At 54.6% G+C, this 25,195-nt stretch overlaps 1 protein-coding gene across 3 annotated transcripts in view; it reads left to right on the top strand.

The window, feature by feature from the left end:
• Positions 1-25,195, top strand: part of ARHGEF2 (Rho/Rac guanine nucleotide exchange factor 2) — a 132,016-nt gene that overhangs the window by 86,700 nt on the left and 20,121 nt on the right. For all 3 annotated transcript variants that reach the window (XM_034756413.1, XM_034756414.1, XM_034756415.1), the window contains 2 exons: positions 20,532-20,599; positions 21,429-21,492. In XM_034756413.1, the coding sequence (XP_034612304.1) occupies positions 20,532-20,599; positions 21,429-21,492 (132 nt within the window). The remainder of the gene's footprint in view (positions 1-20,531; positions 20,600-21,428; positions 21,493-25,195) is intronic.

Below are 25,195 nucleotides of genomic sequence, written 5' to 3'. Positions count from 1 at the left end.
GGGCGACGTCCGTTATGTCTGCACTACAGCCGACTGCCGGCCCAGGTGTGTCTGTCAGGGGGGTGACGAGGTGATGCCTGATGGACAGAGCTCTGCCGGCACAAGCACCCAGTGTAGACGCAGTTAGACTGGCGAAGCTGTGCTTTTACCGGTGTAACTTTTCGCTCCTGGGAGGTGGTTTCGCTAGACCTCCTACAAAGCTAGACGATGTACAGCTGCATCCACCCGAAGAATACTTTGCCAGTATAGTACTCCAGTAACACGCTGCTAGTGTAGACATGATTCAGCTGGAGTCACTGGCATGAAACCAATATACACCGGGGGGGGAGGGAGGGGTCGTCTGGCCTGTTGACTCCAGTGGAGCTGCCCTGATCTACCCCAGCTGGGGATCTGACTCGAAGTTCAGTCGAAGGATCGTGCCATGGCTTGTTCTCCAAATCCTCAAGGATGGGCTAGTGCCTGCGTGTGTGGTCAGGCCAGAGCGCCGTGGATGAGTGGGAGGTCCTGTGGCTGGGGGTGGGTTTTGCCTTCCCTGTATTCTGGCCGGGTTTAGTTGTTTCTGAAAGGATCATTCCCTCAGCTGATGTGTGGGACGGCTTATAAATAAAAAACATGTGGCTCTGTGCATACAGGCCGTGCCCGGACTCCAGCCAGCAGGCAAATCCCAGCTGTGGCCAGGAGCGAGAATGAAATTCCATCTCCTCGCTGTGTCTCATTAACACGATGCCTTTCGATCTCAGCGGGCGGGATGCTCGCAGCGGGCGGGCGTGTGGGGAGGGGGAGCAGAGATTTCATTCAGAAGCTGCGGTTTCTTCCTCGTCGAGTTTAAAAGTGCTTCTTTCGCGCCGGGGAGCAGACAGGGCTGAACTGCTAGCACATGCTCTTTGCCAAGGAAGTGTGGTCCAGTGGTTAGAACACTAGCCTGGGACTTGGAAGACCTGGGTTCAATTCCTTGCTCTGCCACAGACTCCCTGTGTGACCTTGGGCAAGTCAGTTAGCCGCTCTGCACCTCAGTTTTCCCATCTGTACAATGGGGATAATAGCTCTGCCTTGCCACATAGGGAGAGGATAAATACATTAAAGATGTGGAGGTGCTCAGATACTCTGGTGGTGGGAGCCAGATAAATATGTGTTTGTCCAGGCTAGTTGTAAAGACCCTGAGCGACGTAGCTATCACTGCTTCTTCCCTTAACTTTGTCTCTCATGCCTAGTTCCTACCGTCCTCGGTGTTTCCACCATCCGGATCTCTCTAGTCGCTGGGTGCAATTTTCAAAAGCACCGACGCGACGTCGAAGCCGAAGTCCCGTTTTCAAAAGCGGCTCAGGGCTTGTCTGTACGGAGCGGGGGTTATTTCAGCCTGGGATCCCGTTGCCAATACCTGCAAACGGCTGTGCAATGCATGGTGGGAAATCCCCACCCGCTGCCTGGCCGATGCTCTGGAATGGGGGTGATTGTCTGCTAAGGTTGCTGCAGGTGTTCTTGGAGGATTTCGGTGAATGAGAAATAAGAGCGGCATAGTTCATGGAGATGCAGGGTTGTTCCCAGTGGCTTGATTTCCAGCGGTGCTGTCTCCCATTGACTCCCTAATCAGACTGTTTAAATACATAATTCTCTCTCTTTCAGTCTCTGGGCTTGGTGGCTAGACTCTGCTTTCCTCTTTGCCCTGCCCTCCAGCCCTTTGATCAGAGTTGCTAAACCCTAGACGGCTGGGTGAGGGAGTTGGTCTGGAGCGTCCCATCCCTCGGGTTTGGCACGGTGGATGTGCTGGTGACTTGGAGTCCTGCCGCCGACCCTATGGTCCGATCCGCTCTCTTGCTCTGTTCAGGGGACCGGGCTGCACCCGGGCAGGTCTGAGGGCAGAGTTCTGCCCTTGTGTTGATTTTTGTGGTACAGGGGACGGGCTAATGCGTCTGCAGCGGTTCAGATCTTGTGTGCGGGCATCTTGGCTATCGAGTGAGAGGGTGCACACTGTAGGCAGCTGGGTTGTCCAAGGGTTTGGGGGTTTGGCTGTCCCTTTCTGATGGGAGGCTCCTGGGATGCCATTGCATCAGCCCTGCGTGTTTCCTGCAGGATCGAAGCTGAGTGAGTTTGAGAAAAGCAGATTCCCATGGACCAAGGAAACTCCTATGTGACTCTCCCAGGATGGCTTTGCCGCCTGCTGGGATCCCGCGGGCCGGGCCTATATAAGTTTAATACTGGTGCCCATCACTGTGTTATCTGGACAGCTGTTGCATGCAGCCCTACTGCTTGCTTGTGTTTGGATCTTGCTCCATTTTTTTTTAAGGCGATGTTAAAACTTAGGCTGATCATTAAAGATTCCTCTACACAAGAGAAGAGATGCGAGCTCCAGGGGCCTGGCCAAATTCTAGCTCATTTAATTCCATTCGTCTGACTCCAGCGTTCCCTCCTCTGCCCTGCAGTTTCAATTGGATGCTTTCCTCCTGTCCGAACGCACCCCAGGATGTTGCTGTGTGGCTGCTAAACGGCTGCTGCGTTGCGCCCCAGAGGTGGACGCACTTCGGTGGTGAGCAATGCCGTAACTGCGGTGCGTTGGGATGGAAGACGGCGAAGGGGTGTAAATACAAGCTCTGGATTGTTATTGTAGGTGCGCCTGGAAAGACTTCCGTCTGTGGTTCGGAAGCACTTTGGGGCAGGGACTGTCTCTTAGTTCTGTTTGTACAGCGCCTAGCGCCGTGAGGCCCTGGTCCATGACTGGCGCTACCACGATACAGAGAATGAGCTACCAGATGCTCTGGACGAGGAACCGTTGGAGACTTGGGCTTGTCTCTGAGAAGCCATGTGCATATAAGGAGGTCCCATGCCCAGCCCCCAGCGCGGTCAGTCTCTATAACCTACCTCCTGCAGGCCCTGCTGTCTCGAGTGTTACCTGGCTTTGTGTAGGTTCCTCAGGCTCGCCGGCCCTGCAGTCTCACGGGGTTTAGTGCGGAGGAGGCCGGAGCGCTGCCGGTATTCCCTCCTGGCTGCCGGCTGAACGGTACAGATGTACGGAACGTTGTTCGTTTCCTGTCGGGTTCTCCGGCGGGCGGGCGGGGGAGGAGATGGAACGGCTTCCCTGGGGATAACGCGCTGACTCACCCGGTGGGAGGAATCCCTCCCCGCTCTGCTTTCAGGCGTGACTCCCACCTAGGGTGCCCAGATAGCAAGTGTGAAAAATCGGGACGGGGTGGGGGGGTAATAGGAGCCTCTATAAGAAAAAGCCCCAAATATCAGGACTGTCCCTATAAAATCGGGACATCTTGTCACCCTACTCCCACCTGGCTTCTCTTTCCCCTCCGAAGCGAAATCAGGGCTGGCGGCAGATTGACGCTGTCCCCCTGAGCAGTGGCAAAGCGAGCTTCCCCATCGCCGTCCTGCGGCTGCAGATTAGCCCTGACCTGAAAGGGTTAAAGGGGGCCGTGTGGGGCGTTCGCCCCTTCTGCTGCCTGGTTACCGCATGTGCATGCTTTGCCCTACGGGAAAGGAGCTTGGTGGGGCCGAGCCGAGGGTTTGCATTTCAGAGGGAGCTGGGGGCCGAGCGTCACGAGGCTCCTTTGGAAAATCTCATCCCTTGATGGCCAGGGTAGCGCCTAGAGGACCCAGCCGAGATCGAGCCCCTGCTTTGCTAGACGCTGAGAGGCCGCCCCCCTGCCCTGGAGCGGAAGGTTTAAAGAGATGAGGCAGACAAAGCGGGGGGAGGCACAAAGAGGGAAAAGCGACTCTCCCAAGGTCACGGAGCAGGTTAGCGGCAGAGCTGAGAATCCCGACTCTTAGCCCAGCGCCCTCCCCACTAGCCCGCGCTGCCCATCCCTGATTGTTACCACCGTGGGCCGGATTCCGGGTCCTGCTTTAAATCCTCACCCCCCCGCCAAGCCGCGCCGGGTTAACGTATAACCGGCCAGTACAGATCCCGCTCCTTTGTGCCAAGAAAGAGCAGACGGGCTGCAGCCGTGCGGCTGGGCAGGAATGTTTGCAGATGCCTGCTCGCCCTTCTCCCCTTTGGTCAGAGACCCTGTGGCGGTTAATAAATAAACGCACGGAGCGGCAGCGGCTATTGTTCTGTCCTTCCCATCCATTGCGGGAGTCCATCCGGCATCCAGTCATGGGGCATCTTGTATGTTTTGTGTCTGCACCTCCAGCAGTCTAGTCTGCCCCGGCCGTGACGGGCGGAGCCGGGATCGCCTGTCTGGTCCCCCCCCTCCCCAAGGCTGCAGTGAGGGGTACCGCCAAAGAGCGAGCTGTCTGCAACAACCTCTAGCCGCAAGCTCCTTGGTGCGTTGGTTTAAACTGGTGCAACACCAGGTCTAATGGGAGCGACACCCAGGTGGGAAGGGAAGAGGCGATTTGGGAGCTGAATCTAGACTGGGATTGGCCACGGGGCTGAGGTCCTCCGGCACTGCGCGGCACGGTCGGTATGCCCCGAGATGCAGCCTTGTTACCAAATAGGAGCTGAACAAGCCCCCCTGCGGGAAGGGCGGGTGACTTCAGTTTCAGCCGGGTGGGGCCGCTCCCCGAATCCCGTCCAGAGTCCCACGGTCGCAGCTGTTCCCAGCTTAGTCGGCATGGGGCTTCTCAACAGCTGCCGTGGCCGCGGCCTCAATCGGGGCCTTGTGCCGGCAACATCTGTCTGCAAAGCAGCTGCCAGCTCTGGGGTAAACAGCTTTTCGTTGCCCTTCAGAGAGGATCTCACCCGTGGGAAGAGAAATGGAGTTCTCCTTCCCTGCCCTGCCCCGGGATCCCGGCCCCATGGCACGGGGAGGGGGAGGGGAAGGTCTGCTCTCTGTCCACCCCTTAGCACCTGCCTGCGTCCATCGCATTGCAAAGCTGTTGCCTGATAGTCAGAGAAGTGGCTTGGCTGGAAACGCGGTTGTGGAGCGGCCTGTGTTTCCAGCAGTCGCGTGACGAGCCACCGGCTCTGCCAAACTGGCTGAGTGTCCCAGCGGTAGCAATGGAAGTGTGCTTGGCATTCCCTTGATTCTGCTACTGCTGGTGGGATAGACTGCAGCTTGCTCTCCCCTAGCTGGGTCGGCCCATGTATATGGAACGGGAAGAGACAGCTGTGGATGCTACGGGCACGTGGCTATAAGCAAGCAGGGCTATAAATCCTCATGCTTCAGGGCACAGAGCAACCTGTGATAGGGTCAGGAAGAAATGTTCCCCAGGGGCAGGTTATTGCGGAGCTGCAGGAGTCTTGCCTTTTCCTCCGACGTGGCAGTTGCTGGTCACTGTCGGGCCTGGGAGACTGGGCTGCATGGCCCCTCAAGTCTGATGACGATTGTTTGTATTTAGAGTAGAGCTTAGAGGCCCCAGGGCCTCCTTGCGCTAGGGGCTGTACGTGCACAGTGAGTGACAGACCCTACCCCAAAGAGCTGAGAGTCGAAATAGGCAAGACAGACCTTTAAAGAGGAGATTCTTTTCCCCCCATCTGTGAAATGGGAAGCTGAGGCCCCGAGATCTCCTGAGTTTCAACCCACCGCCTTAACCACCCGCCCACCCTTCCTCTTACTTAGCTGCTGTGTGGCTCTGAGGGCAGAGGGTGGCATTTCAGTGGGTGCAGTTCAATGGGCAGATCCTGGCTTGTGCGTTTCTAGGCACTGGGAGAGGAGACTGTCCCACACGTAGGCAGCGAAACCCGCGTCACCGCTCGAGGCCATTCCCGATCAATATTGCCCATTCCACGTGGGCTGAAGTGTGGCAGCAGCTCTGGCTACAGCAGATGGGATGAGCCGGGCTGGCATGTGGTGTTTTCTGCCATCCTTCCTCCTCTGCTGGTGCGTGATGAGGGACCGTCTTTGCATTTAATTTTATGGCTTTTGGATGCAACAGTTCACGCTTTTAAAAAAAAACCTGGCTTACGGTGGTGCCTACAGGCCCATTTGGCTTGGGGCTGAAAACCCATCACAGCCCCTACCTCCTCTTTGGGGCTTTTCATCAGTAGATCTCAATGCATTTTAGGATCATGATCCCCATCTTACAGTTGGGGAAACCGAGGCACAGGGATTGGAAGTGACTAGTGGGAGATCTGGGAATAGAACCCAGGTCTTTGGAGTTCCAGTCAAGTGCTCCGGCCACTAGGCCCTACTGATGTTTATATGAAATGGCCCCTGACCCAATCAGTTTATAGTCTAATGAACCCTGGCACCTTCTTGACGGCCCCCTTACGCTGCCAGAGTGGTGCAAGGGAGTCCTTAGTGAAGTCCATCATGTGCCAGCAATGCCCCTCTGCCATGTACGTTGCCCAAACTGGACCGTCTCTATGTAAAAGAATAAATGGACACAAATCAGATGTCAAGAATTATAACATTCAAAAACCAGTTGGAGAACACTTCAATCTCCCTGGCCACTCGATTACAGACCTAAAAGTCGCAATATTACAACAAAAAAACTTCAAAAACAGACTCCAACAAGAGACTGCTGAATTGGAATTAATTTGCAAATTGGACACCATTAAATTAGGCTTGAATAAAGACTGGGCGTGGATGGGCCGTTACACAAAGTAAAACTATTTCCCCATGCTTATTCCCCCCCCCGACCCCCTCCAGTTCCTCACATCTCCTTGTCAATTGCTGGAAATGGGCCATTTTCATTACCACTACAAACAGTTCTTTTTCTCTCCTGCTGATAATAGCTCACCTTAACTGATCACTCTCCTTATAGTGTGTATGGTAACACCCATTGTTTCATGTTCTCTGTGTGTGTGTGTGTGTATACATATATATACATATACACACACACAATCTTCCTACTGTATTCTCCACTGCATGCATCCGATGAGGTAGGTTTTAGCCCATGAAAGCTTATGCTCAAATAAATTTGTTAGTCTCTAAGGTGCCACAAGTCCTCCTGTTCTTTTTGTGGATATAGACTAACACGGCTGCTACTCTGAAACCTGTCTTAGTGAAGTTGATGATCAGGCACTAGGAGGGTTAACACTGGATCAGAACTCAGGCCGTGAGTTTCGAAAGGGACTCGTGATTTTTGGGAAGCCCAACTTGAGAGGGACCTGGCTCTCGGAAAGCGCTGAGCACCAGTTCTCCAAAAATCTAGCCCATTCGGGGCATCTCAAGGTGGGCACCCAAAATCTCAAACCCCCCTTTGGAAAATCTCAGATGCAGGTTTCCTCCCTCTTATCTCTGGTCAGACTCCCTCTCCCAGTGGCCGTGAAATGTTATTTCCTAGCTAGGCTGCAGTCGGGTCAGTTTTAGGCCATTTCCTCTGCTTTGATCTCCTTGTATTTATGGAAGTGAACAGCCCCGGGGGGCCAGCCTGGGCATTGTCTAGCCAAACTGCTTGATTGTGTTCTCCAGACTCCGCCTTTTCCCGCATACGCAGAAAGTTCGTGATTCTTTCGTTGGGCTTCAGATCTTCAGCTGGTGTGAAGCCATGGTAAGTCCCGCAACTTGGTGTAGCTATGCCACTGTAGCATCTGGCCCATGGAATCTAGGGCAACGTTCCTATCCCTGACCTCCAGGCTGGTGGTGGTTCGTCTGCTCCCCCAGTCGTGGTTTCATTAGATCTCGCTACATAGGATCAGGCTTGGCTGGTACTGGGATAGGAGACCTGTGTAGAGTGAGTAATTGTGCAGGAAGTGATGCCCGCATATCAGGTGGTGATGCCATCCATGCCTGGCTGTGTGGAAGAGAAGTGTTAACTTCTGGGATGAGATGTAGCTTTGTAGACTCCAAGCCAGAAGGGTCCATCGTGATCATCTAGGCCAGGGGTTCTCAAACTTCATTGCCCCATGACTCCCTTCTGACAACAAAAATTACTACATGACCCTAGGCGGGAGGACAGGAGTCTGAACCTGCCCGAACCCCGCTGCCCTGGGCAGGGGGGGCAAAGCCAAAGCCTGAGGGCTTCAGCCCCAGGCAGGGGGCCTGTAACCTGACCCCTGCCACCCAGGCCTGAAGCCCCTAGGCTTCATCTTCATCCCCTGACAGTAAGTCTCAGGCTTCAGCCCAGACCCCAGAAAGTCTAACTCTAGCCATGGAGACCCCATTTCGCGACCCACAGTTTGAGAACCGCTGATCTAGTCTGATCTCCTGGATGACACAGGCCAGAGACCTTCCCCAAAACAATTCCTAGAGCAGATCCTTTAGGAAAACATCCAACCTTGCTTTAAAAATGGTCAGTGATGGAGAATCCGCCAGGACCCGTGGGTAAATTGTTCCAGTGCTCAGTTGCCCTCCCCTGTGTAGACTGGTCACGTCACTCCTTCATCGTCTCTTTGTTAAGCATACATAGATTGAGTCTATTGCTGGAAGGCCTGTTTTCTAACCCTTTCATCATTCTTGCGGCCCTCCTCTGAACCTTCTCCAGTTTACCACCATCCTCCTTGAAAGGTTGATACCGGCCTGGTCGTCGAAGCACGGTTCTGGCTTCTCAAGGTGGTTGTGTCTCCTGGTGCTTTTTGCAACGGAAGGGATGTTGGATCTAGTGTCCTGTTCGGATTCCGGTTTTAAAATCCCCGCCAGAATGATTCAAGGGGCCTGGGGGAGGAAGGGCCCCAGATCTTACGGGAAACCAATGGAAACGGAGCCAATCCCAGTCTCTCTACAGCCCACAGGACTCTGATTCCCCTCCTGCACAGTGGTGTGTTTTTCTGCATTTCCTAGTGGCGGTGTGCCTACATGAGACAGTTGCATGAATTTAAACCAGTGAACAAGTGCAAACCTCTGGGTTGATGCTCTGACTTCAGTTTAAAGTGGACTTATTTAAGTCGATCAGGAACTAGTGTAAACTAAATGAGTGTGTCCACACATCCAATTTTGGGGAAACTGGTATAGATTCTGCCTTTAGCATTGGCTGCCGGTTAGTGCTGGGTGAAATAACTATTTACAATCGTGTTGTAATAACCCCTAGCGCTTTTCAGCCACAGATCTGAGACTGCTTTACAAAGGGGGTTAGTATCATGGGGAAACTGAGGCACAGAGGGACATTGACTTGCCCAGAGTCACTCCTGGGGCCAGTGGCAGAATGGGGAATAGAACCTGGGTGTCCCGAGTCCCAGTCTAGTGCTCTAACCACTAGGCTACTCACATCCATGTGGGTAACAGCTGTGTGACAGTATGCTGACATGTCATCTGAGGTTCAGCCATGGCTAATATGTGACTCCTCTGATGTTGCTGAAAGTGATCCTTTTTTTCCGGGAGCGGGAACAGACCCTGGCCTATGCCCAGGGTGCTCTAGTCCTTTATACGGTGTGACTGATTATCTGTGGGTGTCTCTCCTCGCACTCCTGCGAGGAGACTCCTGGAGTAGAGAAGTGCTGGGACAGGGTCCTTCCCGGAAGAGGTTGTCCAGAAAGCTGAGAGGCCTGGGGTCTAGTGGGGTAACTAATCTGGTGTCCGTGGAGCAGGACTGTTTGCAGGAAGAACATAGCGACCAATTACCCAGGTTGTTCGGTTATAAAGAGGGAACTGCACAATGAGCCGTTCTCCCTCTGCAGGCAGGAGGTCCCCCGGGGTCCTCCCTCGATTCTGGCTCTCACGAGGTGACTCTGTGGTATTGGTTCAGGTCAGATTCTGCAGTGTCCCTCCCCACCCAGCCCTTCTGCCGATCAAGTCAGCAGCTCGCGAAGGGCTTTCATTTTAGTTTTGCAAATGGTTTCAACATCCTTATTCCTCAGGAAACCACTGAGATCCCTCGGCTTGACACAGCGAGGAGAGTGCGCACGCGTGGGTGTGTGAGAGAGAGAGAGACGGAGAGGGAGGGAACTGCCTCGGAACACAAGTTCCTTTTTCACGCCACCATTTGGCGGAGGTGTTGGTGAACTAGTTGGATTTCCGTTTGCCCTCCGTGGGGGAGGTGGGGAGAGCAAACAGAAGCATAGAGGAAGCTTCCATTAACTCTCTAACTTTCCTGTGACACCAGTGTAACTGATACAGTGACGTCTGCCTGGGTCTGCAGACAGCCTGAAACAGTAGCTCGGAGGGGTGTGAACGGCCCTGTTCATCTTGGTAGCGTGTTCGCTCTGCAACCTAGCAAGGGGGTTCGGTTAGCTTCAACTGGGACATCACCGAGGTCCCAACCCTTCTTAGGGGCAGAGAGAACTAGAGTCTGGGAAAACCCTAGGAAACTCCAGGGAAAACCCTAGGAAAGGCCAAGCCTAGGGAGATAGGTGAGGTTGAATTATAATGTTAAAAACCAGACTTGCAGAGGGTGGGGGAGCGTCTGGACTTTATCCTGCATCCATTCAGAGCGGGGCAGGAACTCTTCCTGTCTACACGGTGCTGTGACTTGCACCGCCCTTGTTAACTACTCTATTCCACGGCTGGGCTGATCGACCCAATCAGATCTCCCTATGGCGTCACGAGTGGGTGGAGCTTAGGGAGTGGGCGGGGTTTGGGAGAGTACCACATTTATGTCCCTCTCTAGGCCGACTCCCCCTGATGGTGAATACCGGCAGTTGGCTGATTTGCGTTGTAGTAGCGCATCAGAGACGCTAGGGTGCTAGGGGCTGTACAGAGAGAGAAAAGCAGGTCCTTATTCACGCCTGGCTTGACTTTCCAGCCCACATGCTGCCCCCACTTCCTCTTCTGCCCCTAGAACATGCGGCTTCCCTTTCTGTAGTAACTGAGGTTTAGATCTGCTGCCTCATCTCTGCAAGTTCCCCTCCGGAAGAGCAGTTGTTCCTGGGCTCTGCTTATCGTCTCTGCCAAATGATGTTTTCCTCGGAGCAGTTGCATGCTGCTGGTAGCTAATTCAGGATGCCTCACCATTGCTTTTCTCCCAGCACCCCTCGGGGTGGCAAGCTCTGTTTGTTTTGGCTTTTTTACAGGGCCGTTCAAGTGCAATTTAATGTTAGAGGCTGGAAAGTGACTTTGCAGGGAAAGGCCATTGTGGGCTCCTATCGGGTGGATTTCCAGAGCAACGCAGGTTCGCTGCAGGTGCCATTGTATTAAAACACCTTGTGCTGAGATATGAAAACCCTGCTAGCTTCCTTCTGCCTCTTGCGTAATCCTTAGTAATAAAGATTCTCCAATAGATTGCACAAACACCCCTCCCCCCCCCACTGGGAACTGAGAAACTGTCTTCTGCTCGAGTCTGCAGACCTGACTGTGTTGGAAATGTGGAGCGAGACAAAGCCCTGCGTGCCCTGTTGTTTGTATTACAGTAGCACACCGCGGCCCTAATTAAAATCAGGAACCTGTTGCGCTAGGCGCTGCACATGCACGTAGCGAGTCACAGTCACATCCCTGGCACAATTAATCCCTGGTGCCTCTCACAACATAGGGGTTTCCTGTCCTCTGGCCCGTTACATTCTTCTCCTCAAATCGTAGGCAGCATTTTTCACCCACCCGTGCTAAACTGCGGCATGTCGACCCTGGGTGCTGTGAAACAGCTGCTGTGTTTCTCCCCAGCGGTGACTGCAGTCATTGTGGGGGCCACAGGATGCCCAGGGGCTGCTTACAAATGTCCTAGAATATCAGTGTTGGAAGGTACCTCAGGAGGTCATCTAGTCCAACCCCCTGCTCAAAGCAGGACCAATCCCCAGACAGATTTTTACCCCAGTTCCTTAAATGGCCCCCTCAAGGAGTGAACTCACAACCCTGGGTTTAGCAGGCCAATGCTCAAACCACTGAGCTATCATCTAAGAGCAAGAGAGTCTGATGGACGCTGCGCTCCCACAGTCCCCGCAGAGGAATTTTTGGAGCTGCCGGCTGCAGCTTCACCACAAGGCAGAATGATCGTTGGGCATGTCTACCACGCAGCTGAAAACCCGCGGCCGGCCCGTGCCAGCTGGCTCGGCTAAGGGGCTGTTTAATTGCAGTGTAGACGCTAGGGCTGCGAAGTGGGAGGGTCCCAGACCTTGGCCTGATGTCCTCACAGCCGTTTTAGCCTGAGCCCCCTCCCCCCCCTCACCACCACGCCCAAATGTCCTTGGTACAGTGCTGCAATTTAGCATTGCAACAGCTGATCTGAGCTCATTTCCTGAAACCGCTGCCAAATCAGACCAAGGAGCAACTCTGGCTCCTCCAGTCACTCATTGGCCGAAGTAACGTCTCTCCTCGGCAGCTGCTTCGCCTCCAGCCTTTACCTGCCCTTCTTGGCTACTTTGTACGGGTTTGAGCTAGAAACAAGAGGGCCAGGCAGCTTCGAGTTCTTGCTCAAGCCAGCCCGCAGACAGGCCACCGACTGGCAAAGCCGTGTGCCCGCTCCCACCCCTGTGCCAAAGGGAGTCGGCGGAGGTTTTTCTAGTGTGCAGGCAGCCCTGGGTGGATAACATCCACGAGAGAAGTCGCAAAGCCAGGGCCAGTCGAACTGCCGGGTGTCTAGTGCTTCAGATAAACAGGAGCTCCCCTAACTGGCTGTAGAAGTAGGTCCTTTATCCTCTCTGTGGACCGGCCACCAGGGGGCAACATGAGTCAATGAACTTAGTATGTTGCAGGCGGAGAGAAACGTGGAAGAACTGGTGCCGTGGGAGCGTGGCTGTCTGGATTGGCTCAGTGTTAAAAAGGGGGTAATTGCTGGAAGGGAAAATTGGCAATAATAAAAGCCTGGGGCTTGATCCTGCGAGGCCCTTCAGAGCTGGTACCTATCATCTCGGACGCTGCAGGCTGGCGAGAGAGGCTGGTCCTGTGGGTTAAAGCACAGGCTCCCCTGGGCAAATCCATTCAACTCTCCAGGCCGTAGTTCCTCAGCTCTGCCTTGCCTGTTCCCAACCGTGAACTCTCCCGCGCGGTGATTGTGCGCACAGCGGGACCCTGGCCCCATCACCCAGTTAATGGCAACGGGGCCCTGGCAGCTTCTCGGGAATAAACCTATTTTCAGACCCCGCCTCTCCCCGCCGGCCTGCGATGATCCTATCGCTCACGTTTAATGGGACAGGACCTTGGCCGCTCTTCGAAGAGGAGCGAGGCTGAGTGGCGTTCAGAGCATGGGCTGTGAGAAATCGATCGGGACCGGGGCTAGCTAGTGGGAACACATAAACACTGGGTTTCTCCCTTGTTTTGTTTCTCTCCCCCCGCCTGCCGCTTTGGAGTTGCACAAGAGCTGGCTTGCCAATCTCCAAAACAATATTTGTCTTCTTAAAAATGCAGAGCATGACTTCATTTCCTCCCCTCGGTCAGCAGACTGCAGCGTCTGGCCTGGCTGGCCAAGGAGCCTGGCTGCTCGTCTGCTGGCCTGCGAGTGCGGCTTGCACTTGGGGGTTAGTTTATCCGACGCCCCCCCTGGCCTGGGTAGCTGGAGGAGTGGGGCCATGGGGCTGTTATCCCGTGCCGGCGCGTGGGGCGTAAGGCCACTTGATGCCCTCTTTGCACTGCCTGAATGTGGGGGCTGTGCAGTGTCCTGCCCAGCGCTGGTGTAGATTAGAGCAGCCCCAGGGCTGTTGTCACTCCGGCTCTGCCCCCCAGGCGAGCAGGGACAGTGCACTCCTCCCGCACCCCCGATGCTGGAGGCGGGGCAGGGGCAGATCCCTGACATCAGTTGCATTCTGGATGGGAAGACCCCTGGGTAAAGGGGTGGAGATTCTCAGGGGGCCAGTTCTGTTCCCCTTTATGATACCCTCTTGCGTGTCTGCCCCTTTTTAGGGGCCTGATGGAGGCAGCAGCCAGTTTGTGGTCGGTGGAGATGGCGCTTTGCAGAGGAGAGACGCATGCTGTGCTCTCTCTGGATTCTTGTGATCAGAGTTTCCCACGTTCTAAAACAGCAAATCATGCGGACTGGAGGTCTGAGGGAAGAGCCCCAGGGAGCCAACCCAAAGCTTGTGTAGGGGGGAAGTGTATCAAAGGCCTTATCTGACCCCAGTCACCGTAGCATCTGAGCACCTCACAGCCTTCCTGTGAGGCAGCGGCAGCTGGGGAAACTGAGGCAGGGGATTAAACCCAGGACACTCAAGGCTGGCGTCCTCACCACCAGGCCGTCCTTCCCCTCTATCCTAATAGCAACCCTGCTGTGATACCTTTTACGCTGGGGTGGCCAATGCTCTTGGGTGCCTAGTGGATTTTTGCTCTTAGGAAGCTTTGTTTGTGGGCTCTTGGGTACACCCCTTGGGCGCTCCCGGGATTGTCCCCTTTGTGGGTGCCCCCTCCCTGCTGAGGCTTAGCCGGGGAGCTGTGCCGGCACCCTCGGGCTCCAGGGCACTAAATACGGCGCTTTTGTTCTCCTGCGCTGCGCATTGATCCGCCCGCCCTGTGACAACAGCTTTATCCCTGCCCGAGCGTGTGATCAATCACTGCCCGCTCTCCCCGCCGCAGGGGTTATGGTGCAGCAGGGACAGTTGCTCCCTGGGACATTAGCGACTGGATGCGTTTGGTCCTTAAATGGGGCTGGGCAAAGCTCTGTAAAGTGTAAGTGAAACGGCTTCAGATCCCAACGGGGGGACAGGTTCTGGAGTCAAACGCTCCTAGGCCCTTGGCTCTGGTAGCCGGTTGGCCCCCGCACCCTTTACTGATGCTCCCATTGGAATCGAGAAGGGGGCGTTTCTTGCCTAAGTGGAGGTTGGGATTTTTCAAACGGGCCTGAGGGAATTGGGCATCCAGCCCCCATTGAGTTGCGAACGCCCCTTTAGGAAAAATCGGCACCTAAATCTGCAGGGTTGGATTAGGATCTGTATTACGGCATCGTAGCTCTGCCCAGTGGTGCTAGGGGCTGTACAATGCCAAGGACTCTCGGCACTACAGGGCAGGGGCTTTTTGTTGTGTCTGTACAGCGCCTAGTGCCCCCAGGTCCTGGTCCACGACTGGACCCTAGGTGCTACCACAATGCGGATGCAAAGAATGGCTCCTTGCCCTTGTTTTGATACACAGCTGGTGGATAATTGGGGCCTGTTTCCACTGGCTGGCAGGGAGTTGTAAACCAACTTTGAATGGGGTCATGCCCATTGGCCAGGTCTACGTTAGGAAAGTGGGGTTAACTAGAGCGTATTAAAACCCTGGTGTAGGCAAGATGTGATGGTAATGCATGTCCGCTAATGGGGGGTTAGCCCTTGGCTCTCCCCCCCCCCCCAGTCTGCCCCCAAAGTTGACCCTGACCAGGTGATATGTTTAAAATCTGTGTGTGCAATATACACAAGGCAAAATATACCCTAACATCAAGCCCCCGTGTGTGTGTGTCTGTCTGTCTGTGTGGCGCCGCCCACTCTAGGCCCGAGTTGGATGCACTGAAGGCCCCTTGGACACGGCTCTGGCAGTGGCCAGGGACCTTTGCAGAGGGCAGAAATTCAAGGTGCGCCCACTTTGATGCCCCTGCATGCCGGAGCTGATGAGACCCAGACCCCCTGAGCACGGCATGTCTCTGGCTCTAAGCAGTTGAGGGGCAATTGGAAGCCATTTGATTTCTTAGAACCAGTACAACCAGTTGGCCTGCAATTATACCAGTGCAAAGGTGCCTTGTCCCAGAGCGGCTTATTCCTCTTCCCATATGGGAATAGCCGTATCCCTATAAACACCTGCATGCCCATAGAACTCATCCACACTAAGGGGTTTGTACGGCTTTAACTACCAGTGTAGTTAAACCAGGACTGTGGGAAGGGGAAGGAGGGGGGACAAGGCCTCCCTCTGTCTCAGCCCCTTCCCCATCCCTCCCCTGGTAACAAAAATCTCGCTCTGCTCTGTCATTAACAAGATCTTTAACATCCTGCTTCTAATTATTCCCCCTACCACCACCACTTTGTTAGCCTGGGAGAATTGGGGTGTCTGGTGGTGGTTTGTTTTTTTAAAAGCATCTTTTCCCTGATCTGTATTTATAAGGGGGGGGGGTGAGTTTTAGGGTTTTTTTTGTTTGCAATCTCTGTTCCCCTCACATCAAAGGCTAAGTTGTATTTGCCATCTGCCTCTTTTGGAATGTTACCTAACTCTTCAAGTCTGCAGCTGCTCAGAACAAGGGACGCAATCGAACTCCCACATTACAACCGAATAGTAACTATCCAGTAATGAGAAGGGGAGGCTGGTTTTGTGGTTTTAAAACATGGGACTCGGAGTCTGGAGTCTATTCCTGAACTGGCCTCTGACTCATTGTGTGACCATAGACCAGTGACTTAGTGTTTCTGTATCTTATCTGCCCAGTGACTAGGCGTAATTCCTTGTGGTAAAGTGTTAGAGCAGCTCAGATGAGAGGTGGCAAAGCAGGGCTGGCATTTGACCAGTAGTAGGTATTTCTGGCGCTGGGGGGGGCGGAAAGGACCAGCCACACACACTGCGGCCGCTTGGCCACGGATCTGTGACTTAACTTCACAATAGCCTCAGCTGGCCCGTGATCTCACTCAGTCACATGCAGGACCCTCTGTTAGTTCTCCATTTACAGAGTGCTGGCCCACGGTTTGGGTGGGCCCCCAACTCCCCTGGCGGCTAGAAAGCATGGCGTTGGGTCTGTGACTAGCAGCTTTGTCAGTTTCATGTTCTTCCTACCAAAGTTAGAGTAGGTCACAGTTCACGGCTTTTATCGCCTATTACTACTCTCCAGGGATCCCAGAGCTCTTTAGGACAGCCGCAGGGGGAACTTTCTTGCCACCACTGAAATGCAGCCACCTCGGGGTGGAATGTGGCAAGTGTTAACAGCACACAACAACATGACAGATTAGCACAGAACGTTTAAAAAAATATGTTGGACGCTACAAGGGGAATTTATGGAGGCATAAAATAATTAGCGAAGTTGGAACTTTCACCCGGGCTAAAGGAGTTAGATAGGGTCTGCTTCAAACGGAACCATTGCAAAGAGCTAGAATGTTTGTTTATTTTTTTGACATCCAGAGCAGTCAGATTTGCCCCCCCTCCCTTTTTTCAGTGAAGTGGTGTTAGGTTGCAGAGGTCTGTTTCTCTCATCAGCTCCTGAGACAGTTGCACATTTGAGGCATGGATTGCATCATTGGCTGGATAATTGACCATCCAGTCAGCAAAAAATCACAGGCAGGGCAAAGAGGAAAGAATCTAACTTGTTCTAGGAATTGTGTTAAAGAGCTAATCCTTGGAGAACTGGCTGGGAATTCTCCCAATCCAACTGAACTTGGAAACCCAGGGGAAACTTTTGTATTTAAAGTCTCTTTCCTGTTGTTGCCAGTTCTCACGGTACTGGGTGTTTTGGCATAAAGCCCCAGCTGCTGGAGTCATGTGAATCTCAACTTTGGTTTAAAATAGAAATAGTTTCTAGCGCTTGTGGTGGTAGAGAGAAGTTTAAAAATGTGAATCCGAAAGGTTCTGAAACCAGAAGACCAGTTGAAAGAAGCCAACATTTTGGTTTTTTCTTTTACAAAAATCTCATTTTTGGGGGGGCCTGACTCATGATTTTTGAATGCTCGGGGTTGGTGATGCCGCAACATCCCATCCCCCTAAATTCTCCCTGCCGTTTCAGTTGAACATGCTCCTCGTCAGGAAGAGCCCTGCTGGGGTGTTGCGTGGTGTGACGCGGCACTGCGGCATCCCACCCCAGAGATGGCGGCTTGTCACTGGCAACGTATAGAAGAACAACAAACTTTTTTTTTCCTCTTGCACCTTTCAGCTCCCAATCGCTCAGTGTACAAACACTCACTGCTTGTTGCAGGGGGGTAACCGCTTATCTAAATTCCCCCTCTGTTGTTCAATAAGGACTTAGAGGGGTTTTGATATTTGCCCTAACCACTGTAACCCGTACAAGGGCCTTGAAAGGGCTTGATAAACACTGGGGTCGGTTTCACCCCAGTGCATCAGTCCTGGTACCCAAGACACTCTGCAGGTAAAGCCTGGGGCATGAGAGCTTATGCCAACCTCCTGCTCTGGGGTAAATCTAACCTCAACCTTCTTGTCCCCATGTCACAGAGGGCACAGGGAGGGGGAAGTGATTTGCTCAGTGATGGCACTGGGCAGAGAACCCAGGAGTCCTGGCTCCTGGTCCACCACACCCCCTCCCTGAGAGGTCCTTACTTGCCTCTTATTTTACAATACACACCGTAGGGCAGATTCAGACCCGTGGAAGGCAGCGAACTTTGCAGGGGATAAGAGCTGTCTGGGTTAGGGGGGCTAGGTTTGCTTGTTGGTGGGGGAGTCTCTCCCCACGGTCCTGCTAGCCCCTCCCCATGACACTGAGGCCTGTCCCTGCACAGCCCTCGCAGGCCAGCTGAGCTGGGGCATTGGCCACGAAGGCTGGTAAAGCCCCCGGCGCCTCCATCGCGTGCATCTTCGGCAAGTGGCGTTGCAAGGGGGACCCGTCTGGAGCGAGCGCTGAATCCCTGCCCGGCTCGCTCACCATCTGGTGCCCAGCCCCTGCAGCGGGTGGGGAGGCTTGTTGCTTGGCAGCAGGGGGCCGGGGGCCTCTCCAAACCAGGTGGCACTCGCCTCGCCCCAAGCCCTGGCACGGCGAGATGCAGATTGCAGCCAGCGCCAGCCCCGGTGCCAAGCATTCCAAGGGGAATTCTCCCCCTCCCCCCCAAGGGGAGTGCAGATGGTGGTGACACACACCCCCACCCTCCCTTGTTCGGGGGGAGGGTCAGTTTCACATGAGAATTTGTAAGCAGCTGGTAGAGGCTTCCCAGGAGATGCACCAAGTCTCCTGCCCCAGCTGGCAATGTGCCGTCTAGGGAACTATGCTCCCCAGCTGCAGGGGAGTAGGGATGACAGGGTTTGCAGCCGCCCCAGCGTAATTCAGGCCTGACTGGGTTGCTGGAGCCTACACAGAGTGTGCCCAGCTCATAGAATATCCGGGTTGGAAGGGACCTCAGGAGGTATCTAGTCCAACCCCCTGCTCAAAGCAGGACCAATCCCCAACTAAATCATCCCAGCCAGGGCTTTGTCAAGCCTGACCTTAAAAACCTCTAAGGAAGGAGATTCCACCACCTCTCTAGGGAACCCATTCCAGTGCTTCACCACCCTCCTAGTGAAAAAGTTTTTCCTAATATCCAACCTAAACCTCCCCCACTGCAACTTGAGACCATTACTCCTTGTTCGGTCATCTGGTACCACTGAGAACAGTCTAGATCCATTCTCTTTGGAACCCCCTTTCAGGTAGTTGAAAGCAGCTATCAAATCCCCCCTCATTCTTCTCTTCTGCAGACTAAACAATCCCAGTTCCCTCAGCCTCTCCTCATAAGTCATGTGCTCCAGCCCCCTAATCATTTTTGTTGCCCTCCGCTGGACTCTTTCCAATTTTTCCACATCCTTCTTGTAGTGTGGGGCCCAAAACTGGACACAGTACTCCAGATGAGGCCTCACCAATGCCAAATAGAGGGGAATGATCACATCCCTTGTCACCAATGTCGAATAGAGGGGAATGATCACGTCCCTCGATCTGCTGGCATACCTCCGGGATGGGCACCTTTATGGGGGAGAGTCTCTGGTGTGGCCGGAGATGAGAAGCTACTTCTGTCTGGGGCCAGAGGACATAGTTTCTCAGCGCAAAGGCTCGGGGTCTGCAATACACCAGGCCTTGCCGGATCTACTCATCCACCCACAGGATGGGGAGCTTTCACCTGGAGCCTCAACCCTTGTTTGGCCTCCGTCCTGAGAGACCCCTGCCCACCAGGAGCTCAATGCCGGGGTAGCGCCAGGCAGGAGGTGGGAACCGGCTGTGGCAGCAGCCAAATGACCAGGGTGCGGTGATGTCGCTGGGTGGATCTGATCCTCCGCAGCAGGGAAGGGAGGAAAATACGGTGTCACGGTGGGAAACTGACGTGTGTTGATGCTCGGCAGGGCAGAGCAGCACAGGCCTGGCACAGCCTGTCCAAGGGGAGGTTACAGAATAACACCGCACCCTCCCGATGAGCTCCAACGCTGAGGTCCTGAGTGAGGATGGGTCATTAAAGATCCCTCTGCACTTCCTGGCCTTGGGAGGAAGCATGGCCTTGTGGTTAAGGTACCAGGCTGGGATTCAGGAGGTCTGGGTTCAGTTCCCAGCTTTGGCTCTGACCTTGGGGAAGTCTTGTCTCTGCTTGATGCCTCAGTTTCCCCTCTTATCCTCTGTTTAGACCCTGAGCTTTTCAGAGCAGGGACTGTCTGTGTACATATAGCACCTAGCGTAATGGAGTCCGGGGATCAGATCCCATGATATAAATAAGAAGACTGTTAACCTCTTGGATCCTGGCTAAATTCCACTTCTACTCACTACATTCTGTCTCCTTGCAGTTCCAGTTGAACGTGATTTTTCTTCAGCCCTAGCTCTGAAGCAGTGTTGCATTGTTTCTCTGCACGGTTAAAGTTGCTGCATTTTGCCCCAGAGGTGGCTGCATTTCAGTGGTGGACAAAGTATATAACAATAACAAACTTTGCACCGGCACCTTTCCCTTGTGGCTTTAGAACTCTGGATACATTGTTATCCCATTTTACTAGTTGAGGGCACAGGGGGCTCCCAGCCTCTGATCTGACCACTACCCAAAGCTCCTTCCCAGAGCCAGCAAGAGAACCCAGGAGTCCTGACTCCCAAACTCGTGTTATATGCCTTCTAGACAGCACTCCAGGCTGGGACTAGGACCTAGCCGTCCTGCTCTAACCACTAGGCCATAATGCCAGCTCAACCCTTATCTCAGAGGGGTTTTAATGAGGCCCTTAAAGCGGGCCGAGACCCTGGAATGGAGCAGTGCTGTTACTTTGGTGTCCGGTCTAAACTCACCTCTCTTTCTCTTCCAGCCTGCAATGTCGCCATTCACAACCGCTGCAAGGACACCCTGCCCAATTGCACCAAGGTCAAGCAGAAGGTGAGCAGCCCGTGGGGCTGGGGAGGGGCTGAGACCTGGGGGGGTGGGTGGTCCCCATCACCTCTCTTGAGCACTGGGTGAGTAAATGAAATTAATAGGCAGCAGGTTTAAAACAAACAAAAGGAAGTATTTCTTCACACAACGCACAGTCAACCTGTGGAACTCCTTGCCAGAGGATGTTGTGAAGGCCAAGACTATAACAGGGTTCAAAAAAGAACGAGATAAGTTCATGGAGGACAGGTCCATCAATGGCTATTAGCCAGGATGGGCAGGGATGGTGTCCCTAGCCTCTGTTTGCCAGAAGCTGGGAATGGGCGACAGGGGATGGTGATTGATGATTACCTGCTCTGTTCATTCCCTCTGGGGCACCTGGCATTGGCCACTGTCGGAAGACAGGATACTGGGCTAGATGGATGATTGGTCTGACCGGTAGGGCTGTTCACCACCAGATCACCAGCTCCAGTCTGCTTTAGTAGTTCCCTTTCGTGCAGGGAGCTGGCTGATTGTCCGACTCGGCTGGGAAGCTCTGCTCTCCCCTCCGGAGGGCAGGGCGGAGGCTCGTAGGTAGGGGGCGCTCTGTGGGGGGAAGCTCGCCCCACATGCTCACCCCATTGTGCCCACTGTGAATTAATGGGACGGAGGCGCCTAAATACCTTTAAACATTGGCCCTGGGGGACTATTCTGAGTGCACCTTCCTTCAGCAGCACTAAATGCAACTGCAAGTTAGCTGGAGGGTGTGGGGGGAGCGTGTGTGCGTGCACACCCCTGTTCTATCACCAGAAGCTCGGTGAGATAATCTGGCTCATCCCCTTTCGCCCTCTGCCCCCAGCAACAGAAAGCCGCTGCGCTGAAGAACAACTCGGCGCTGCAGAGCGTGTCCCTGCGGAACAAGAGTAAGTGAGCCAGGGGGCCGAGTGCCGGTGTGGCTGGTGAGGGCGGGGAGCGATTTGTTTCTATTAAAGGAATTGGATTAGTGGGCAGTGAGCGAGGTCTACTGGTTGGAGCAAGAGGGGCCGGGACGGCGTGGGGGCCGGGGGGTTAGAGCAGGTAGATGGGAGTCTGGACTCCCGGGTTCTGTTCCCGCCCTGGGAAGGATTGTGAGGTTTTTTGGATCAGAACAAGGGGATCTGAGACAGGATCTGGAGGTTCTGTTCTCAGCTTTGGGAGAGGAAGGGGGGACTAGTGGTTGGAGCAGGGGACTGGGAGTCAGGACTCCTGGGTTCTACTCTCAGCTATGCTGCTGAAGAGGGCCGAGTCAATGGCGCATGATAGCCCGGGGGGGGGGCTGCAGTGCTAAAGCTGGCGGTGTTTCTCCGTCCCCCCCTTACGTGAGCGGCCCATGTGGCGTTCCTGTCCCTTTAACTCTCCATCTCGAAGCAGCAGGATGGGGAGGGGCAGCCCTAGTCTTCCAATCCTCAGGTTTGAAATCGCTGGACTTCCCCCACCCCCAGGTTTGGATCCCGGTTGGGCCATCCCAGACCTTTGTCTGCCCCAGGGAAATAAATTGTTCCATGCCTGGTACTCCCCTCCTGGCAGACCCACAGGACCACGAAAGGTCCCGTGGCCCTAGTGGCAGGGCTGGCCTTAGTCCCCTTGACCCAGACGTCCCACCGCAGCATGCTGCGTTCCAGTTGGCAGCTGCCCGCCCCAGAGGTGGCCGCATTCCAGCAGCGCTATGTGTGTCGTTCGCAAAGTGCTCTGGGCCATCCGGAGAGGAAGCTGCCACGGCTGCTATTGATCAGAATCTGAGCAGGGGGAGGCGATAACCACGCCGTGGTCTCGCGAACAGGGCCGTGTTCAAGCATCAGCCCTTCAGGACCCGGCAAACTGACCCAGCGTGGCTTCCCTGCCCGGTTTGCTGAGCTGAGGTGCCCGTGACACGCACACAGTGTTCGGCTGCATAGGGATACCCCCCTGCAGCACCGGTCACCCCATCACAAAGGGGGCGCAGCAGAGTGAGAGGGACTGTGGGGGAAGTGACAAGAACCTGGCAGGAGGCTGGGGGGAGGAAGAGGGCCGGTTATAAAAGAGGACGAAAAGCGAATGGGTTAGAGAAGGTGCATCAGCAGCTTGTGTTCAGCATTGGGCCCGTCTCCCACAGAAGAGGAGCTCACACGGGGAGGAGCCGCGGCAGAAGATGCCCCCCTGAATTGCCCCCTACCCAAGCCTCAGGGCTGGTCTAGCGGGGTTCGGAGCCTCCTGGCCTCGGTGCTCTTTGCCCTTCCTGCCCATCCGCCACGGGGCTTCTACCCCCCTGATTGACTCCAGGAACTGCCCAGGGCCCTGCAGGGTGCCTGCCCCCTGTAAGTCTTGTCCATGGCACCCCGACTGCATGGAGCTGCTAACAGAGCCCAGGTGCTATGCGGAGATGGGGCTATGCTGCCCCCTCCTGGCTTGACATGGATACTGCACCCAGAGGCAGTGGAGGCGGCTTTCTCCCCAGGAGAGAGGTTTTCCACCCCGCCTAAGATGTAGATCCCCTCTTGAATGATCTGCTGCGATTACGTCCAGCCTCCCCTGCAGGCAACTGTGGAGAAGCGGATCGTTTCTCCGGGGAGGGGACTGAAGTTCCTGGGGTCTGCAGTGCTCGGAGCTGGCTCTCGACTCCACCAGACGTTAACCGTCCCGAGGAGGGTGCGGGCGCCCCCAGGCTGCACTCTGTGCCGGTGGAGTCACCCGTTCACGCCAGCTGGAGCGCTGGCCCCTCAGCGCCATGGGCAGAGGGTGAAATCCTGGCCCGTATGGAATCGGTAGCACCGCTCCCACTGACTTCACTGGGGCCAGACTGTCCCACGTGCCCCACGGCTCTGAGCCGTTCACGTGTGCGCTGCGTACCCTATGGGACAGGCTCTGGATTCCAGCCCCAGCCTGTTACCTGCACAAAATTCTCTATTACTCACACACTCCAGGGCACCCACCTTTACCCAGTTTCTAGGGCTCCAGGCGAAAAGCACTTAACTTTACCCCTCCGTGGGCTCTGGGCAAACACCCTTTCCCTGTGGACTCAGGGCAAAATCTTTTGCGGGGTCTTTTACCGGTGAAAGAGCCTTACACAGTAATATCCTACATCACCTCTATTCATTAACAATCACCCAAACCAGACTGCACACGCTGCACAGACAGGGCTCACCGCTCCCAATAAGACAGATGACCTTTTCTTCATGGCCAGTCAGGATCAGGTCCATCTGGGGGACTTCAGTCTCTGCACGGCGTCATTGACAGAGTGTTGAGGTCTGGCCGCTCTGATCTTTGGGGCTGTGTCCTGGAGTTGGTTCCCAAAGAACTTCCTTTTGGACCGCAGTTTATAGAGTGAAATTTGAGTCCTTCTTAACCAATCGTTTATACTAAAATTTTACTAACCAATCTTAACATAGCATAACAGAATTCTTTAACCAGTCCTACCCCACCATCTTCATTAATTTACACTTAGCAACATTAATTATATAACAGACAGAAACAATCAAAGAACCGGTCAGAGACCCTGCAGATAAACAATAGGGAAGTGCAACAGAGGGTCCTGTGGCACCTTTAAGACTAACAGAAGTATTGGGAGCATAAGCTTTCGTGGGTAAGAACCTCACTTCTTCAGATGCAAGTCAGGGAATAGGGGGACCATACAGACAAAAAAATAAAGAAATGAGGATTTCACAACCACAACTCTTGATAAGTGATTTCTTGCCAGACAGATGCTGTCAGACTAAGTTTTTCTTGAACCATCTCAAGATCTGTTTCTTTACCTGGTGAAGTGGGGGCATTAGGACGGGGTCTCCTTCATAACAGCCTGATCTTAGTGTTTTCAGGGCTGGCGCAACCCATTAGGTGACCTAGGTGGTCGCCTAGGGCGCTGCAATTTGGGGGGCGGCGACCGTGGCGGTATTTCCGTGGCGGGACCTTCCACCGCATCTGGGGGGGGGGGGGGGGTGTTTGCGGGGGGGGGCCGGCCCCCCCCCCGGGGGGGGGGGGGGGGCGGCATTTCGGGGCGGGACCTTCTGCCGCCTAGGGCGGCGGAAAAGCTGGCGGCGCTCCTGAGTGTAACTTAGACGGAATATGAGGATGTGACTTCCTGCGAACGGCTGCTGCTTGGCTCCTCTTTTAATCTGGCTGCAGACGAAGGCTTTAGGCCTTACAATAGGGCTGCAGACAGAGGCCTTCTCCTTCCCGGCCGAGCTGCCTGCCCGTGCCAGGAACGGGCGGGGAAGACTAGAGAAGATGGCCTGGTGGTTAGAGACTAACCTGGGACTCGTTAGACCGCGGTTCAATTCCCTGCTCTGCTGGAGACTCTGAGCTGAGGCTAGTCACTGAGGGCCAAATTTCTGAGTGTATTTAGGTGCCTAACTTAGGGTTACCATATTTTGTGCCTCCAAATGGAGGACACTCCACAGCCCCCTGGCCCCGCCCCAGCCCCGCCCACACCCCCGCCCCAACCCCGCCTCCTCCCCAAAGTCTCCGCCCCCTCCCCTGCTTCCCGCGAATATTTGATTCGCGGGAAGCCTGTAGCAGGTAAGGGGCGGTGTGGGGGGAGGAGGCGCGGCCCAGGTTGGCCCCCGTGCGTTTCCAGCCTGGGTCGGCTCGGGCCCTGGGGTGCCGGCCCCGGCC

This window comes from Trachemys scripta, chromosome 24 (genome assembly GCF_013100865.1).
Source record: "Trachemys scripta elegans isolate TJP31775 chromosome 24, CAS_Tse_1.0, whole genome shotgun sequence".
NCBI classification, from domain to species: domain Eukaryota; kingdom Metazoa; phylum Chordata; order Testudines; family Emydidae; genus Trachemys; species Trachemys scripta.
This window is presented reverse-complemented; position numbering and strand designations above follow the sequence as displayed.